Source organism: Antechinus flavipes, chromosome X (genome assembly GCF_016432865.1).
Source record: "Antechinus flavipes isolate AdamAnt ecotype Samford, QLD, Australia chromosome X, AdamAnt_v2, whole genome shotgun sequence".
Classification (NCBI taxonomy): domain Eukaryota; kingdom Metazoa; phylum Chordata; class Mammalia; order Dasyuromorphia; family Dasyuridae; genus Antechinus; species Antechinus flavipes.
Window position 1 is genome coordinate 15424259 of NC_067404.1, and position 18101 is coordinate 15442359.

General features: G+C 51.1%; 1 protein-coding gene across 1 annotated transcript; it reads right to left on the reverse strand.

The window, feature by feature from the left end:
- Positions 1–735: 735 nt before the first annotated feature.
- On the reverse strand, positions 736–17851 carry LOC127542827 (extracellular matrix protein 2-like). Its single transcript, XM_051968666.1, has 9 exons — positions 17686–17851; positions 15072–15509; positions 13950–14219; positions 13005–13120; positions 11317–11449; positions 10766–10923; positions 8387–8526; positions 1893–2219; positions 736–1036 (listed from the first exon to the last, which is right to left on the reverse strand). The coding sequence occupies exons 1-9, from the start codon at positions 17849–17851 to the stop codon at positions 736–738; spliced, it is 2049 nt and encodes a 682-aa protein (XP_051824626.1).
- Between the last annotated feature and the right edge of the window lie 250 nt (positions 17852–18101).

Below are 18101 nucleotides of genomic sequence, written 5' to 3' on the forward strand. Positions count from 1 at the left end.
CCTCCCTCGTGTCTCCCCTCTTTCCCCCTCTCCCCTCCTCTTTTTCTTCCCCCTTTCTACTCCTCCCCTTCCCTTTTGCATTTGTAAATTGAGGGATTATATGAGATGAGCCTTCAAGTCCCTTCTAGATTTAGAACTAAGAGTTGCGGTTCTCAGTCACACAGCAGGCCGTGGTGTCGCGGGGACCCGGCCCATTAATTGGGACTAATTAGGGGAAGCAGCTAATGGATAAGAGAGCTGGCCTTGAAGGCCAGAACTTGTACTCCTGACTCACCATGGCTATGGGACCCCGGGCAAGTCACTTAGCTTTTCAGGGGCTCGGCCCATTTTCTGAGGGCGGCAGTTTAGCCCGCCTGGCTAAAGGGAGCTCCCCCTCTCGGGGAAGTCAAAGCCCCGCTCCCCATCCCACCCACTGAATCCTCAATCGGGTTGGCCGCAAATTCCGGCCTCGTTGGCTCTAGCCCTTCTTGAAGGCTGGCTGGCCCATCATGGCGGGCCCATGCAAAGCCATTGGAAAATGGCCACGGGCACGTTGAGTTAGAACACGGTTTGAAGGCTATGTATTTTTATTTTTTTCAAATATATACAGTAACTCAGATCAGGCTAAGGCTGAGGATGAGGGGAAGGCACCGGAATGACTTGGCTTGTTTGGATCTTCATCCGCTCAGTCATTCTTTTCTTTCCCTGAGTGACAGAAAGAGAGCATTCATGATTTGCAAGGAAAAGCTTCATTAGTTAATCATTCATGCTGATGAGACAGGCCAAAAGTGGGGAGGAAGGAGGAGGAAAAGGCCCCCCCGGTGGGGGCTGGGGAGGTAGGGCCAGGGCGCCCGGGAGAAAGGTCGAAGAGGTAAAAGACTCATACTCTTCCTCATCCTGCTGCGGCTTGAGAACCACGCTCTGGTAGTCCTTGATACAGGAGAAGGCTGTGGGCGGGATCTGGCGCCGATCAATGAGGTTGTTCTCCAGGTGCATGGAGACCAGGTTGGAGTCCTGGGCCACGCGGTTGTCGCACACGGAATTCAGGGGCACGTGTCTGCGGAAGGGAGAACGGGAGACAAATGTGTGGGCGACGCAGGACCCAGATGGGAGAGAGGGGAAGGGCTCAAGGGAGGAAGGGGGATGGGAGAAGGAGGGAGCCCCTGGGATGGAGAGGGGACGAGGAGCTGCCCCTCTCTGCTAAGTTCCTCTGGCTCCAGTTACTAGACTGGCCTGAGTTGGGCCTGGTCACAAGGACCTGGTCGCACAGGACCTGGTGCACAAGGCTTTGGGAGTGCTTGACACAAGCAGAGACTTTACAAGTTGGATAGAGCCAGAGGGGAGACAGACGTGTGTGTGTGTGTGTACGTGTGTGTACATATGTGTGTACATGCATGTGTGTGTATATGCATGTGTTTGTGTGTGTACATACTCCTATGGTTATAGAGAGGAGAAGTCTGCTCTAGGTCCTCAATGCTGGGTAGCAGACCCAGACAAACTCCTTTCCTCTTGGGTCAAACTCATGGCTACACGCGCTGATCTTTTGCCAGTGCCATGTCTTTAACCTAGTAGTTTCCCCACTGCGGTCTGCCCCGACCCCCGCCTTCCCTGGGGTCCCTGTTCTGGCTCTCAGCTCTTAGGCCAGAATTGGACCTTGATGCCAACCTTGTCTCTCGTGGTCCTGGTCCCCTGAACCATGGGGGCCGTGAGGAGGATGAGACTAGGAATCTTAGGAGTGCCACCTTTGAGTTAGAAACCTTCCCAGCCTTCCAAATAGCAGCAGCTCAAAGTTGCCCCAGTGAACAGCAATCTAGTTGGGGCTCGCCCTGGAGAGGGCACTGTTTGTTAGCCGATGGGTATCCTGCATGGGGCCGAGAGGGTGGCTGCGAAGGTGGTGCCTCCCGCGGTTATACCTGATCTTGTTGTGGCTCAGACGAAGCACCTGTAACCTTTTGAGACCCAGGAGGCCTCGGGGAATGGCCTGAAGTTTGTTGTTGTCCAGGAGCATCTCTACCAGGGACCAACGCAGACCAAGAAACGACACACTATGGATGCCATCGTCACGGAGGTTGTTGTGAGAAAGGTGCAGGAACTCGAGGCCTGGCTTCATGTGTGCAAACACATAGCCAGGGATGTACTCAATCTGGTTGTGATGGAGTATGAGCCGTCTCAGCACACGAGGCAAAAAGGAGGGCACGTGCATCAGGCGGTTGTGGGACAGGTCCAATGACTCAAGCTTCCTGAGAGGGTGGGGGGGGAGGGAGAGGGAGAGAGAGAGTTAGACCTTTAGGGGCAAGGACAAAGTATGGGACAGTCACAGGGACCAGGGTGCAGATGAAGGACCCAAGTGTCTGAAACATCTGGCCAGGCACACCAAAGAACCTTCTTTTGGCTTCTGCTGATAATCTCATCCCAAGTGATTGGATGCCCAGCAATTGGAGAATGGCTGGGTAAATTGTGGTATATGAACGTTATGGAATATTATTGTTCTGTAAGGAATGACCAGCAGGATGAATACAGAGAGGCTTGGAGAGACTTACATGAACTGATGCTAAGTGAAATGAGCACGACCAGGAGATCATTATATAACTCAACAATGATACTGTTTGAGGATGTATTCTGATGGAAGTGGATTTCTTCCACACAGAGAAGATCTAACTCAGTTTCAATTGATCAAGGATGGACAGAAGCAGCTACACCCAAAGAAAGAACACTGGGAAATGACTGTAAACTGTTTGCATTTTTGTTTTTCTTCCCAGGTTACTTTTACCTTCTGAATCCAATTCTCCCTGTGCAACAAGAAAACTGTTCGGTTCTGCAAACATAGATTGTATCTAGGATATACTGTGACATATTTAACACGTATAAGATTGCCTACCATCTAGGGAGGGGCTGGAGGGAGGGAAAGGAAAAAATTAGAACAGAAGTGAGTACGAGGGATAATATTATAAAACATTACCCGGGCATATGTTTTGAAAATTAAAAGCTTTAATAAAAAAATAAATGACCAGTTCAAGAAAGGGGAAAAAAAGAGACCTGGTTCCAAATCTTGGCTTGGCCACTTACTAGACCTTACTGAGACCTTGTACAAGTCTTTTCTCCTCAGTTTCCAGAATTCATGGAAGGAGTAAGTGAAAGGGTTGAATGAGGTGAGCATAAGGCTCTAACCAGCTCTAACAAAAGTGTTTTTTAAGTAACCACAGTTGTTTTCCTCTCTGCCTACCGGTCCCGTTCATATCTTGTCCATAAGCTCCATCCTCCAGCTATCCGGACATCCGTTTGTCTGCCCCATTGTTTCCTCCCTTCCCCAAGTAGAGAAGCTGAGAATTGAGACTTGAGGGTCAGGTGAGTCAGCTGTCTTGGGTTCAGCTAAGGGCTCAGTAAGACCCGAGTTTGAATTGCGTGTCAGGCACTTCCCAACTGTGATCTTGAGCCAGTCCTTTCTGTGACTCAGTTTCTTTATTTGTAAAATAGGATAATAATAGCTCCTACCACCCTGGGTGTTTCGAAGATCAGATGACGTAGCCTACCTAAAGTGCTTTATAAGTCTTAAAGTAAAGCACCCTATAAGCTCCAGCTATTATTATTCAGGGTCCGACGTGGGGTTCAGAGGTTTGAGTTTCCTTTGGCAATCCTCTCCAGGCAGAGGATTGACTTCATCTGGACCTGCCACCTAACACAAGGAAGGCAGATGTTCCAAACTGTGCGTGTTCCTTCCTGGCTTGTCTGTTCCAAAGCCCTTGCAGCTGCCCCAGGAGTTACAAAGATATTAGAGGATTATTCAGATGGAAGGATCTAAGGCACTATCTGATTATGGAAATCAAAACAGGTGGCCACCAGGTTTCTTCTGTCTGCTGCCTCTTTCCTCTCAGATTAGTCTGTCCTCAAGTCAAACAAACAAATTCTAAAAACTTCTCCCATTCCATTCTGCTCTTGTGCTACCCTACCTGCCCCATCTCTTCACTCCCAAAGCCTCCTGGCTGAAAAGTGAAGCTCAGCTAACAGAATTTCAGGCACTGTGGCGGGCAGCAAGCAACATGCTTTGGGATGGGATGAGGGACATCTTTCAGGCATTCCACTCTGCTTGTATTCCTTCCCTTCCATCTTCCCCCCACTTTCTCCCTTCCATCTTCCCCCCACTTTCTCCCTTCTATCTCCCCCCATTTTCTCCCTTCTTTAGCCACCCTTATAATGAGGGCAGGAGAAGAAAATGGCAAACCATTCCAGTATCTTTGCCAAGAAAACCCCAATGACAATATCAACATGTTATGGTCCATGGGTCATGAAGAGTTGGACACAACTCAATGAATGAAAAACAACAATGACGAGAAGGAGAGGGAAGAATCGAAAGCTAAAAAATAGTAGACAATCGGTAACATTTAGAGTGAGAAGGGACCTTTATAGGGACCTCCGAAAGAGGGGACAGATGACCAAAGACACACAGTCTACTTAGTGACAGAGGAGATAAGAATTGTAGATTTTCCTGCCTCTGATATGAATTGAGGTAATCTGGCCAAATCTAGACTGATGGTGGGAAAGGCAAGATAGACATATAACAATGAATCAAACTAGTCTTGTCAAGGAGAAGAGCTAAGAATAACTTAGTATTAGCAGAGCAAAGAGGTATTTTTGGAGCACTTTAAAGGTTCAACAGACTGGCTTGGATAATTCCTGCTACTGGAAAATTGGAGGCTGGTGGATCACTTGAGCTTGGGAGTTCCAAGCTGCCGTTGACTAGGCCAGTTGGTTGTCCAAAGTCTGGCACCAATAGGTAAGCCCCCTCAGGCTAACTAAGGGTATGTGTGAAAGAGCCCAAGTCATGAATGGAACTCCCATGCCGACCTGCATTGGAATCGGACCCAAGAGTGGTCCCTGAACCTCCAGTCTGGGCAAGATGGGGGACCCAGGCTCAAAAAAACCTCCTCATCCTTCCCCTTCAGCCATCTTGTTTATACCTCTCTTCCCTTCATCAAAACCTCTCTTCCCCAAGACACTGAAGACCATGGCCCTCCTATGAGGATCGGCTGAAGGAACTGAGCATGTTTAGCTTCGAGAAGAGGTAACTCAGGGAATCTCAATCACTGGAGAGCCTAACATGTAGAAGGAGAAAGCCTTATTTTACTTAGAGCATACTGAAGAGTGATAAGGAAGTTGTAGAGAGGCTGATTTGGGGCTGACCGGCTAGGCAGAACTTCTTAAGAATTGATGGTCCCAAGTAGGGAGACTCCACTTCCCTTCTCCCCCCTATCTCTCTTCATTACTTGATATCTACAAGTAGAGGCAACGTCGTAGAATGGAGTGGACCAGAAGTCTGCTGAGGGCCCTGCCAGTTTGAGGATGCTGTGAATCTGGGAGGGTCAGTTCTGCTCAGCCCTTTGTCCCAACCACCACAGACCCTTCCATTTGTAGGGCCAGATCGGAGCGGTTGAGGGACCTGCTGCCAGGGCTCGTCTGGGAATCCTCAAAGGGAGGCCAGCCCTACCGCACAATGGGTACGGCGGGCCAACGGAGCAATTGGGTGGGGCTTCTCTTCTACCAAAACTGGTGTCTGTTTTCCCTTGCCTCACTTGGCAAAGATGGGGGAGAGAAAAAAATAATTGAACCCAAAAGCTCTGGGTAACATTTTCCTGGAATGGAGCAAGGATACTGGGCAAGAGCTTTGATTGTCTGGGAATCAATAGATCATCAGCTCCTTCCTGCCCTGAACCTTTGGTTTTTCCCTCGTCCCAGTCACCACGTCCAGGCATTTCTTCCTCGTCCATCCGTCCCTCTGCACGCTCCCTCTCAGTGCCCTAATTCAGGCCATCAGTACCTCTTCTCTGGCCCATTGTAACCATCTTTGGCCCCCCAGCATCCAGACTCTCCCCCTTTTGAAATAGTGAATGCAGAGTCATATTCTTAAAGCAGATTCGGATAATTCGGAGCTTTTGGGGAGACATTCCTTGGCACCCCAGATTCCTTAGGCATAAAAAGCCTGGAAATGAAAGGCGTAGGGCCAGTTAAAAGGCGGGCAGGCAGATGTTGTCCGCAGGGCCTGCGAGCAAGGCTGGGGCAGCCAGGGGGTGCTGCAGTGGATAGAGTGCCAGCCCTGGAGCCCAAAACCCCGAGTTCAAATCTTAACTAAGAAATCGATTAGCTGTAAGTGGCTAAATCACTTCCCCCTGTTGGCTTCAGTTCCTCAGCTATAAAATGAGCCGGAGGAAGAAATGACAAATCATTCCGGTATCTTTGCCAAGGAAACCCCAAACAAGGTCATAAAAAGTTGGACACGAGGGGAAGGCCTGAAAAACAACCATTGAAAGTCAAGTCCAGGGAGGTCTACTAAGGCTAGATAAAGTGAAGGTCACAGCATGTAAGGTTAGGACAACAGGCAGCAGGAGACTCGAGTAGGAGCCTGGAGGCCAAGGGATCGGGGCTCAGGCAGTGTCTGTACCAGGAAATCATGACCCAGCTAGTGGGCTCAGGCCCAGAAGCAATCACGGAGCCCAACGGGGACGGGGAGGGGGGTGTTGTCTCTAGCTACTTGCTAACCAGCACCAGTCTTAAGGGGAGAGGGGCCTCAGACCATGAGGAGACATAATTGACACCTCACCGGAGGAACAAGATAAGAAACCGGGCCCCGTCGTACAGCCTGATGTCTTGACTTCTTATTCATTCCCAACTTCTGAGAGGATCTGCCTTCTTCCAAACCACACCAAGCTACCGGGATTGGACCTCTGATCTACCCCAAATCTGGGCCCACCATAAGTGCCTTTAGCTCTGGCGCTGCTGGCCCTGGCCTCTAGCCAACTGCCACCCTGAACTCTGGCAGAACAGAGGTGTCAAGGAAGCAAGACGGACAGGACTGTGATGGCGTGGCTGTCCAGCTTTGGGAGAATTGGTCATGGTTCAAACTAAGCATGTGTGGAAACGGCCCTTGTTTCTCAACCTCCAGCCCCACTTGTCTTAGGGGAAATGGGAATATTTATTTTTTATTTCTTTTTTTTTTTTCTTTTCTCCGAGGCATAAGTGACTTCCTAAAGATCACACAGCTAGGAAGTGTTCAGTGTCTGATTTGAACTCAGGTCCTCCTGCCTCCAAAGCCTTTGTTCTATCCATTACAGCACCACCTCGCTGCCCCAGAATTGGGAATATTTAGAGGATCTGGGCCTTTTTCTTCCCCAGGCTTCAGTTTCTTCAACTTTAAAGTGAGGAGGCCAGGCTAAAAGATAGTTAAGATCACTTGGCAGCTCTAAATCCCAGCTGGGATTTTATAAGATCAAGACCAAATTACCTCAGGGCAGCAAGGTTGGTAGGGAAGGGAAGAAGTTGGGGCAAAAAGCCATTGGCCTTCTGAGTCAGGGGGAATTCTGGAGGCCTTGAAGGTATCACAGTATCATCAGTCCATGTTTATTAAGTCCTCGCTATAGCATGTATTAAGCACTTACTATACGAGCACAGATTTGGAGCTGGAAGCCACCTTAGAGGCCATCTAGTCCGCCACCCTCACGAGAGAGAGAAAGATAAGAAGGTCCAGGGAAGGTTGCACGGCTGCTATTTAAACTGAGGTTCCAGAATTCCAAGTTTAGTGGGAAGAGTCAATGTCCTTTCTATGGGACTTGCTGCTTTACTCAAGGTCAGCCACAGTAATTGAATCATGGGAGGTCATCAAGTCAGCCCCGGGGAAGCTCATTTGTTTGGGGAGAAGCCTAGATATAGGGTGATTGTAGAGTGGAAGAAAGAGCCTAAGTCAGGGAAGAAGGGTCCCAATGTGTGCAAATTCAGCCACACAATTGGCCAATGTTGTAGATCAGGGCTTCACCGGGCGGTCTGGTGACAGGGCTTAAAAAAGCGAGGCAGAGAAGATGAATAATGCAGATGAAACTGAAATGTGTCCGGCATATTTTGGGAGAGAAGATCTGGTTGTTAAACATGTAGCGACACACCCTTGCTTGCAGGACGCTCTGTGGGCCGTGGGGAAACTGGGAAAGTCCTGAAATCTACCCCAGGGGGAGACAAAAAAAGATGTAGTGATTTGGCAGGTCGGGGCCTACAGCTAATAAGGCCCAGATTTGGTTCTTGGGACGGACAGTCGTCTTTATAGCTCTCCAGAATAGCCCCAGCCCATTGTCTATAGGCCCGAGCCCTGGCCGGACCAGCCGTCTTGGAGAAGGTGGGATCGGCCACCAGAGGAACTAGGAGGAGACGCAGCAGGGCTTTGGAGTGTAGCCCCTGGGCCACGTGGGGTGGGCTACAAGTTACTGCCGAGAGCTCCTGGCATGAAATATTACAGTTGCAGCAAAGTGGCGACCTGGGTTTGAGTCCTACCTCTAATCCTTACTGGTCGTGTGACTGTGGATGACACTCGCCTCAGTTTCCTTCTTTTTCTTAAAAGGAGATGAGGGTAATATGGGGAAGCCATACTCACGGAAGGTCGATCCATGCTTGGGGAGCGATGCAGTCCTCCTTGATCCGGTTGTTGCTTAGAACCAGCAGGCTCAAACTCTGGCACTTGGTCAGTACACGGTCAGTCACTTCTTCAATGTAGTTAGTGGCAAGGTAGAGTTCCTAGTCCCCCCCCAGCCCCAAGAGGGCAGAGTGTGAGGCCAGGAAATAGAGGGATGGCCTTTCCTACAGCTCCAAGCCAAGTTACACCAAGGCAGCTTCTGCCCGATGACTTGAGGGAATGGGGGAGAGGGGACCCAGAACTGGAAAACAGAAAAGTATTATTCCCTGGCGGGGAGACCCCGACGACCACCTGCCAGGGTGCTGCCCTGCTGTCTGGCCGCCGGGGATGCCACACCCTCACCAGGGACGGCGGCTGTCTGCCCAGCCGTTAGCAATGCCTTCCATCCGCCCACTGCTTACCTTCCAGTTCTTTCTAGTGCGGCCCTAACTCTGCTTCCTAACTACCCGTGTGACTATGGACAAACCATGCACCTCCGTGTGCTTCAGTTTCTTCTTCTGTAAACTGGGGTTCCATTCAGCTCTTAGTCTAGGAACCTATTGGGAGCTTGGGAGAATTCCTTCTGCTCCCCAAGTCTCGCTTTTCTGCTCTCTGAAATAAGAGCTTCGGCCTCTAGCCATCCTTTCCCACTTCCCCATTTTCTGTATCTCTAATTTGGGGTCACGAGGTCCTTTCAGGTCCCTCCCTTATTCAGTCTTGCCTGAAGGAGAGGGGCCATAGGGGCACCTAGACCCGCCCCAGCTGCACACTGGCTCCGGCAGATCAGGCCTTCCTGTGTCCCTTCCCTCCTTCTGTCCCACTTCCAGATGAAAGGATTTAGGGCTAGAAAGGACTTTAGAGGACATCTAGTTCTTCATCATGGTGGGAAACTGAGGCCCAGAAAGGGACTGAGTTACCCACAGCAAGTTGGTGCTAGAACTGGGATCAGAACTCAGGTCTCTTGGTCCTCTCAAGTTATTCTTCTTTCCACCATGCCATGATTGAGAAGACACGTTTAGGATCCCCAAAAGCCTGGCCTAGAGAACAGACCGTGGTCTGTATCTGGCTCTCTCAGCCCGGTGCCAGGGGAGGGAGATGGCTGCCACCAAAAACATCTCCCGCACAAGCCATCCAAGGCAAACAGAGAGGGTGGAGGGAAGGGGGAAGTTCCTGGAAAAGAAGCTTACAGGGCATTTCAGGCTGCTATTGGATGGGGGTCTCATTTCCCTAGTCCCTTAGATCCTGAGAGTCCAGAGCTTCTCCTTACAAACTGCAGGGCAGGACCCCACACCCTCTGTGCCCCCCCCCCACAAGCAAGCCCTGGCCAAGTCAGGTAGCTCTGAGGCCAGAGGAGGGGGGGGGGGCGCTTCGTCCTACGTGTCTGTCCCTAAAAAGCACTGGGTGGAGCCTGGATGTCTATAACATAGGCCCATCTTCAGTGCTCCAGGAGAAGGGTTCCACTGAAAGGAGTCTGGATAGAAGGAAATTCCCTTCCATTTTGTACAACGGACAGAACTCTTGACCCGGGAGAATCACCTCCGTCGGGAAGCCAATGGGGCCTTGAGCTTTGCTTCTTAGACAGTTCCTGGAATCAACTAGTCTATCCCCTTTCATTTTACAGATGGGGAAACTGAGGGCTCAGGCATTAAGGGAGTGGAGCTAGAGCTTCAATTGAGGTCTTTGGGCTACAAATCCAAGTCACTCGGTCCCTTTCTTTTTCTGGGTCTCAGTTTTCTCATATGGAAAATGAGAGGATTGGTTTGAATGGATCCAGCTCAGATTTGCAATAGCAAGCCTGAGAAAATGGGGGAGGGGGAGAGGAGGAGTAATGCTGCCTTAAAAAAGTAACCATCCTCCCTCCAGATCCTCACCTGCCTCCCTTTCTTCTCCAGAGCCGTTGGGATCCAGTGGCCAGATATAGATCAGGATGACTGGAGATAGCCCCAATGGAACCTCATTTTAGTTCTAGAAGCTCAGCCCCCTCATATGACAGAGGAGGAAACTGAGGCCCAAGGAGGGGAAGTGATATGTATGGCAAGAGATCACTTAGATAATTCTCAGGGTTTGAACCCAGGTTCCCTGACCTCGAATCTAAAAGGCCCGTGGCTTTGTCAGGGGAACCTTGGGAGAACTGATTTTCCTGGGGGGCCCTTCTGCAAATGCCTCCTCACTCCCTATTTTCCCTGCCATCCCTCTAGATTGGCATGCACCAACTGGGCTGGAAGTAAGAAAGACTAGGATTGTGGAGAAAACACAACATTGGGGAGGTGGCCCCCCTTCTGTTCTCTGGGCGTGCTCCTCCCGAACCTCAGCCCTGGCATTCCTAGGGAACTTCTGCTCACGAAGGGCTCTGATCTTTACCTGAAGGGAAGCAGGCAGGCCCTGGGGGAGGCCCCGGAAGTGGTTTTCATTCAGTCTCAGGTACATCAGGCTCTTCAGAGGATGGAAAGCCAAAGGATACACATTCCCATCATTCAGCTGGTTTCCCTCAGCTTCCAGAGTCAATAGTTTTGTGAGTCCTGGGGAAAAGAGCCCCAGTAAAGAGGCCTGTGAACAGCATAGTGGGAGGAGGGTCCCGAGAGGGATGGGGAAAGGGAGGAACAGATGGTAGCCAAATCTAGGCCCAGAACCCCTTTAGGATCTATTCATTGCTGAGGATTACCCTGTGATGAAGCAGAGCCTATCAAGCCCAATTTGTTTTACTGAAACCGAAGCCCAGGGAAGGGACTTGATTCTGATTCCAAAGCTAGCCGCCATGCTCTGTTACCTCCTGCCGGGGGCTCTAGTCTCCCTGTCTTTGTCAAAAATCCTTGAGGATCCTTCCCTGATGGAGAATGGATGGGCAACAGATCCCTCGGGGAGGTGGGGACAGACGCCCAAGGTCAAACGACCCCTGAAGTCTCCGCCCTCACCTCGGAAACTGGTCCTTTGGAGGCCCCGGAGGCCATTGTCATTGATCTTGAGTTCTTGGAGAGAGCTTGGTAATTCAGGAATAGCGGTAAGACAATTTCCGTCCAAGTTCAGTCTCTTCAACCGAGTCAGGTTCTGTGGAGGAACAAATGCGGCCGTTCTGAGGCCAAAGCCAGAGAAGCGTTTGGAGTGGCCGCGCGGAAGGCCCGCCGGGTCAGGAGGCCGAAAGCCTCAGCGCGAGGCCTAGGTTCCACCGTGTACTACCAGAGTGGCTACGACAACATGAGAACAGGGCCTGCCCCTTGGGAAGTTCTTTTAGTGACCAATAAGATCAATTATCAGCATCTGAATAACGGATGGGTTGCGTCTAACTCCAAGTTGTCGTTGGCCATTATAACATGTGTGTAATGGAGTTCTGCAGATGCTCATGCTTGTGCTGAAAACACAGTAGAGAAGATCTGGAACGGTAGCTGGGACTTTTGTGTTACCTAGGACAGTGATCTAGAAAGGGGTAGGGGAGAGGAAGGGAGAGACGTAGCAATTCTGCAGAAATGCATGCAGCAGCAGCAGCACGGCCCCGTCGCCGCCAACCAACATGTTGTCTTTGGAGTCAGAGGCCCTAGGTTCAAAGCCCACCTCTGTCTCCCAATGGCCGTATGACCTTTAGGAGGTCATTCTACACCCCCTGCCTCAGTTTCACCTCTGGGAAGGGGATTGGACTAGATGAACTCTGAGGCCCCTTTCAGTCCTTGATTCCTGCTCCTCTAAACTAGGAGAAACTAGATGTCCAGATGTGGGCACAAGAGGATCTCCATGATCAGAAGTTTGGCTCCTGTCAGCTCAGCCCTCGCGAAGATTTAGTGAGTCTGTTTCTGGAAGTTAGTGCAATGATGAAGGGGCCTTTCCCTTACCTATTCAGAACATTGCACATTGCTGGAAGCAAGCCTCCATGTGGGCCAACAGCACAGCATATTGCCGATATTTTAGGGAATGGACAATCATGGGTTATGATATTAAGTCCATACCCACCTTCTTACTGTTGAAGAAGAAGAAAAAGAAGAAGAAAGAATAAGGAAGAAGAGAGAAAAGGAAGAAGGAGAAAGAAAGAGGAAGAAGAAGAGGGGAGAAGAAGGAGGAGGGAGAAGAAGAAGGCAGAAGAAGGAGGAGGAAGAAAAAAAGAAGAAAGGAGAAGAAAGAAGAAGAAGAGGAAAGAAGTAGAAGAATCAAGAGGAGGAGAAAGAGAAGAAGAAGGAGGGTGGGGAGAAGGAGAAGCAGGAGGAGGATTATTCAAAGTCACAAACAAACCAGGACTAGAATCTAGAACTCCTGATAGGCCCTCACCATGCTGCCTCCTATGACCCCCCAAATCCCCCATCCCAATGGCCTCTGTTTCTTTAGAATCTTGGGTAAGCCCTACAGTTAGACTTAAGCCCAAAGAATAGTGCTCCAGTGGTGGCCTCTCAGGCCCCTGCTGGGCTGGTAGGAGAGCCGCTGGGTGAAAGAGGCCCGGCTTTCTCCCAAGTCCTTCCAATCAGACCATGTAGCTATCCTTCGTGAAGTGCCAGAACGTTCAGGACCGTCCCTTCTCAGCTCAGGGACTGACCTTTCTTTCTGGGTCATTCCCTCCTTCCCCTCCATCCCCGCCCCTCAACCATTGGCCATCCAAGCAGAGAAGACTGGGGTCACTTGCCTTAAAGGCATCAGGATGCAGGCCCTGGGTTTCCAGTTTGTTCTTGCTCAGATCCAGCCACTCCAGGTTGGGCACGCCATTGAAGGCCTCACCCGGGATTTTGGAAATTTCATTCTCTAGGAAAATCCAAGAGGTAAAGCATTGTCACATTTTCCCATCCCCTCTCTCCGAACTCTATTCTCCCCTGCTCAGCTCTGCCCCGTGCTGTCAGGCCACCTGCGTCCTGCTAAGGATGCTCAGACTGTTAAGTCGTCATCCTCACCAGCACCGGCATTTGGGTTCCCGAGATATTACGGTCAGCTTGACGCCGAGCCTCTCCACATTGAATAAGATCTGTCCTCGGAAGCCAGACTACCTGGTCCAAGGCAGTCTGCCTCAGCCGTGCGACTCAGAGCACATTGCTTGTCTTTTCTGGAACTCGGTTTCCCCACAATGAGGAAATAAAAATGAGACTAATACTATCTATTCTACCTACCTCACAGGGTAGTTGTAGAGTTCAAGGAAAGGTACCTTTGAAAAGTGATTTTTTAAATTTTAAAGCTCTTCAGAAATGTTCAAGGGGATTATTGAGATGAGCGGAACAGTAAATGTGGAGTGGAAGACTCTGGGTTCAGATCCTATCTCTGTTGCTTGCCAGTTGTGTGAGCTTGATTAAGTCATCTAACTTCTCTTGGCCTCCGTTTCCCCATCTAGCTTTAGATTCATGACCTCCTAAGGATAGGTCAAGGAGAAGTATTGTTCACGATGGTAAAGATAACAACAGTCTAATAGTATCTTCTTGCGTGGGGATGGTGATTTGTGCCCCAAACAAATGTCCCTCTCTTTTGATCCCCAGGCTGTTTTTTGGGTAAGAAGGGCTGAGATTTTGTCACTTTACAGGGGAGGAAACTGAGTCGCAGAGCCAAGGGCCTTGCCTCTGGTGACTCTGGAGCCCTCGATGCTTACCTGCCAGGTAGAGGGTTTTCAGGTTCCGATCACTGAGAAGTGGAATTGCCTTCAGGTTGACATTGGAACAGGAGATGGTAGCCTCAGACAAGTGGCAGGTGGCTGGGAGGAAGGCCATGCCTTCCCCGGGCCTCAGAGACGGAAGGAAGATGGGCTGATGGAGGAAGGGAGCATCACCTCGGCTAGATGCCAAGTCCTTCCGGATGGCATCCAGGTGGCTGGTGTTCTGGCCCCAGTCTAACGCCTTCTGGTGCAGTCGCCAGGTGACAGCTGAAGGGGAAGGTAGAGTCAGAGGGCAACAAGCGAGGAAGCGCAGTAAGCCTGACCTCCACATGAGGCACGGAGACAGAAAAGCCTCCTTGGTCAAGGGCGCCCGGCGAGCCGGTAGCGCCAGAGCCGGCTCTAGTTGCCGTGGGGGCACAGGGGAAAGAGTCCAGTCATCTCTTTCACATCTCAGAGGTTGGGGGGTTGCCCCAGCAGTCTGGAAAATCCACGTAAAATGTCGTGTCAGAGAAGTCTGACTTATTAAAATGATTAAAGAATTGAAAGATCAAATACGTTGATAACGTACAATACCGTCCATATATTTTACGCATTTCTGACTCTGAACTTTCCCTGTCATCTGCTGCCTTTGTGTAGCATCTACAGCTTTGGCAAAACTCCCTCTAGATTCCCTTTGAATTTCTTTCTTTGTGGGTCTAGACTTAGGTTCTTTTGGTGCAGAGGTCTCTCAGAGAGGCAGTAAAGGCCTGGGGTTGTCAACACCCTTGACTTTGCTCTTCCCCAGGGAGCATCTGGGTCATTGAGGAAATTATCCTGCTGGCCAGGAGTCACGGGACCTTTTCCCTCCCCTGTTTTCTGGTCCCTTCTCCGAGTCTCCTGGGACCCAAGTCTGGCTGCCTGGTGCTCCCTACTATGCCATCCACCCAGTGTCTAGGCCTCTGCTTCCCCCGTGAAACCTCAATTCTCTCTCCGGTTTCTGAGTTGACAGTGTATTCGGGGACGGGGGTGGGGAAACAGAGTTTCTCATTGTTGGCTTTCTCATCCTGCAAAGGAGTTTCCCTCTACCATGAACCCTCCTCCCCAGTGTACCTCCATCTCTTGGTCCTGCTGCCTCCTTACCTTTGATGGTCTTCTTTATCTCTTGCTTCCTGAAGTCGACCATTTTGGAGTCCCCACCTCCTAGCTTCCTGCTCTTCCTCTCTTCCCTGGAGCCAGTCACCTCTTGCAGCAGTGTCTTGTTCTTCCTGGATTGGCCTAGAGCCGGTGGTAAGGACTCGGCCTTCCCTTCCTTTCTCTTTCCCACATCAATCTTCAGATACATTGGTTTGGCCTCTTGCTCCCTGAACTTTTGACCGTGGATCCTGTTCCTCGAGAGCCCCTTCCTGTGGCTCCTTGTGGGCGATTTGCCACGTGGCCCCGGGGCCTGGCTGAGCTCTGAATGGCTGCGAGTTGCCCCTTTGGTCTTCCTGGTCCTCAGGTGGCCTGTTCCTGGTGGCCCCTTCTCCTCTTCCTCAGCCTTCATGTGGTGCTTCTGCTCCAGCATGGGCCTCAACATCCCTGCAAAAGGAACACCGGCTTTGGCTGGATGTCACAGACATAGCCGAGCTGGGGGGGGGGGCTACGTGATCTCGGGGATTGTCCCAGAGATTTCTCTAATGAAAATCAGACTGAAGAGGGTGAGACTGGGGGTTGGGATAAGGCGGAATCATATAACCGGTATTTCAGAAGCTAAAATCCAACCTGCTACTTGGTGGTGACCCCAGAGCATCCTGGGATGGAGCTTTTCTTCCTCCCTTCTTCTGTTCCCGCCCCTCCCCTCCCCTATTCTGGCCTACATTCCCTAGAAGCACAGGAATCTTAGAAATCATCAAGGTCAGTCCCACCATTTTAAGAAAAGGAAACTGAGTCCCAGAGAGAGACAGAGAATGGGCTAAAGTCCCAGCTGTTTCACAGAAATTCAGAGTCAGAAGGGCCCTCAGCAGTCCCTGATCTAACCCATGCTATGACAAGTGCTCATCTAGTCTCTGGTTGAAGATCTCCGAGGAGAAGGAAGCTGCCTCTCTGGAGGTGGCCTAGTCTGCTCTGAATCAGTTTAGCCCTCATTGACAGTAAACTTAAAAGGACCTCTTTGGACTTCTACCCATTGCTGTGCCCTCTGGACCAAAGAGAACAAGTCAAAGGCCTCCCTGGGTGGGACAACCCTTCAAACACTGCAGGCCCCTCATCACCATTCTTAGTATGAACGGTCTTGGGGAGAGACTGCAGCTGCCCTGCTAAAGGGGAAGGAAGCAGGACAAGCTTCCTCGTCTCCTTCCTTCCTCCTCCTCCCCTATTTCCCAGTCACTCGCCCCGAGACCAGGATGTTCAAGGACGGGCAAGACCGTGTGGCGTAGTCGTCCCTCCTCCCAGTGCATACAATCCAAAGGCTGCATGGATACGATGAGGGGCAAGGTTGTGGAGGAAACCCTCTCCTTTCCCTTTCCCTACCCTAGTGACCTTGGATCCTTAGCATCTGTTGGGAGGGGGTGACTTCATCTTCCCCACCTGCAAGTTAGGGACCAACATTCCCTACAGAGTTGTGGCTAAATAAAGTTGAGATCACATGTGAAAGCTCAAGAGACTCAAGTGTCTGTTGGTATTTTAAATAAATCCTCCTTAAACATGAATGGGAGACATGGAGGATGTGGAAGGGAGTGAGCACAGCTCTCGTTTCTATAAGTGTTTTAGGTTTGTAAAGCAATTGAAATGCAGGTGCTATTATCAGCGCCATTTGACAGATAAGGAAACTGAGGCACAGGGAGGTGATTCAACCTGCCCAGGGTCACATGGCTATTTGTGTATCTGAGGCGGATTTGAACTCAGGGCTTCACGACCGTAAGTCCATTACTCTCTATTACCGCACCCTATCATTCTAAGAGGCATCCAGACAATGAAACTATAGAAACCGGGGAGGTAGGAGATGTGTATGATGGAGTTCACCCTAATAGTCGGGCTGTCACTTAAAGCCTAGGAGGGCACAGCCATGTCCATCCCTGATGGCTCCATTTCATGGAATGTGACGAACTCGACTGTGCTGCGTCACACTTTGATCACGTGGAGGAACCTCTGGAGGCGGCTGGCGACGGCCTCTACTGGTCACAATGGCCACTGGCATCTATCTCCCTGGCCAACGGCTAGGTCAGCCATTTCCTGGGACTGTGGTGGCTGGTTGGCCTTTAAGGCCTTTCGTAATCCGGCTCCTTCTTGCCTCTCCGACTGGCTTCCTTCCGTCCACACAGACACTCCCTGCTCCAGCCAGGGCAGTCCCCTCGTGACCCCCTCTTCTTCCTCTCTCCAGACTTCTGGGTGGAAGGCCCTCTTCTCTCCCTGTTTCTGCCTATTCCCATGACACTGATGCCCAGCTGTGGCCCTGCCACCTCCCAGAAGTCTTCCCCTCCCGATGACCTCCGCTCCTTAGGGGGCCTGCAATTCTTCTGAGCCCCTGCGGCCCTCTGATGCTCCATTCCACATGGAGAACTGATGTTCTCTATTTCTGGCCTGTCCCCCTCCACACTCTACTAGTCTGGGAGCCCCGGCCTTGCAAAATGAAGAGCTGGCCGGTGATCGGCTCGGAGTTCTCAAGTTAACGTCGCCGCAAACAGCATTTTCGGTGCTCCTTTCCCCAGAGATCCCCCACGCGTGCTTCAGCCCCGTGCCCCAGAGCTCCGGAATCCTGAGCGTCCCCTCTGCTCACCTTCAGGGGACGCCGAGTCGGGCCTCTCGGACGCGAGCAAGGGTGGGTCTTTTGTTGGCTCACTCCTTCCTGGCTCTTCCTTAGTCGGCTGCCTCGTGGGCAGCCTGGCCTCCTCAGAAGGGCCCACCAGACAAAAGGCCAACCCAGTGAGGACGAGCAGCTCCATGGTCCCCTCCTCCCCACACCTTCCTTCTAGCTGCTTTGCTCCGTGGCCTCGGCCAAAAGGGAGCCAGTCAGAAAGAAGCCACGGCTCTGCTGCTGACTGGGGGAGCTCCGTTATGCCCGGGCTTCCTCCTCCCCTTCCCCCCAACCAACCCGCCTCTCTCACGGCCTACTCTAAACAAACACCCATCACCTGCCTTGCCCCAAACCTTGCCGTTTTCCACTGGAGAAGAAAGAGAGATTGATTTCTTGAG

Bases quoted from the DNA above. Each gene is read 5' to 3' on its own strand.
- LOC127542827 (XM_051968666.1), bottom strand. From the start codon at position 17,851: ATGGAGCTGCTCGTCCTCACTGGGTTGGCCTTTTGTCTGGTGGGCCCT. The intron at 10,924-11,316 runs GTGAGGGCGGAG...TCTTTTCCCCAG, and splicing joins CCAAAGGACCAGTTTCCGAG to GACTCACAAAACTATTGACT. The intron at 1,037-1,892 runs GTATAACCGCGG...TCCCTTCCGCAG, and splicing joins CTGAGCCACAACAAGATCAG to ACACGTGCCCCTGAATTCCG.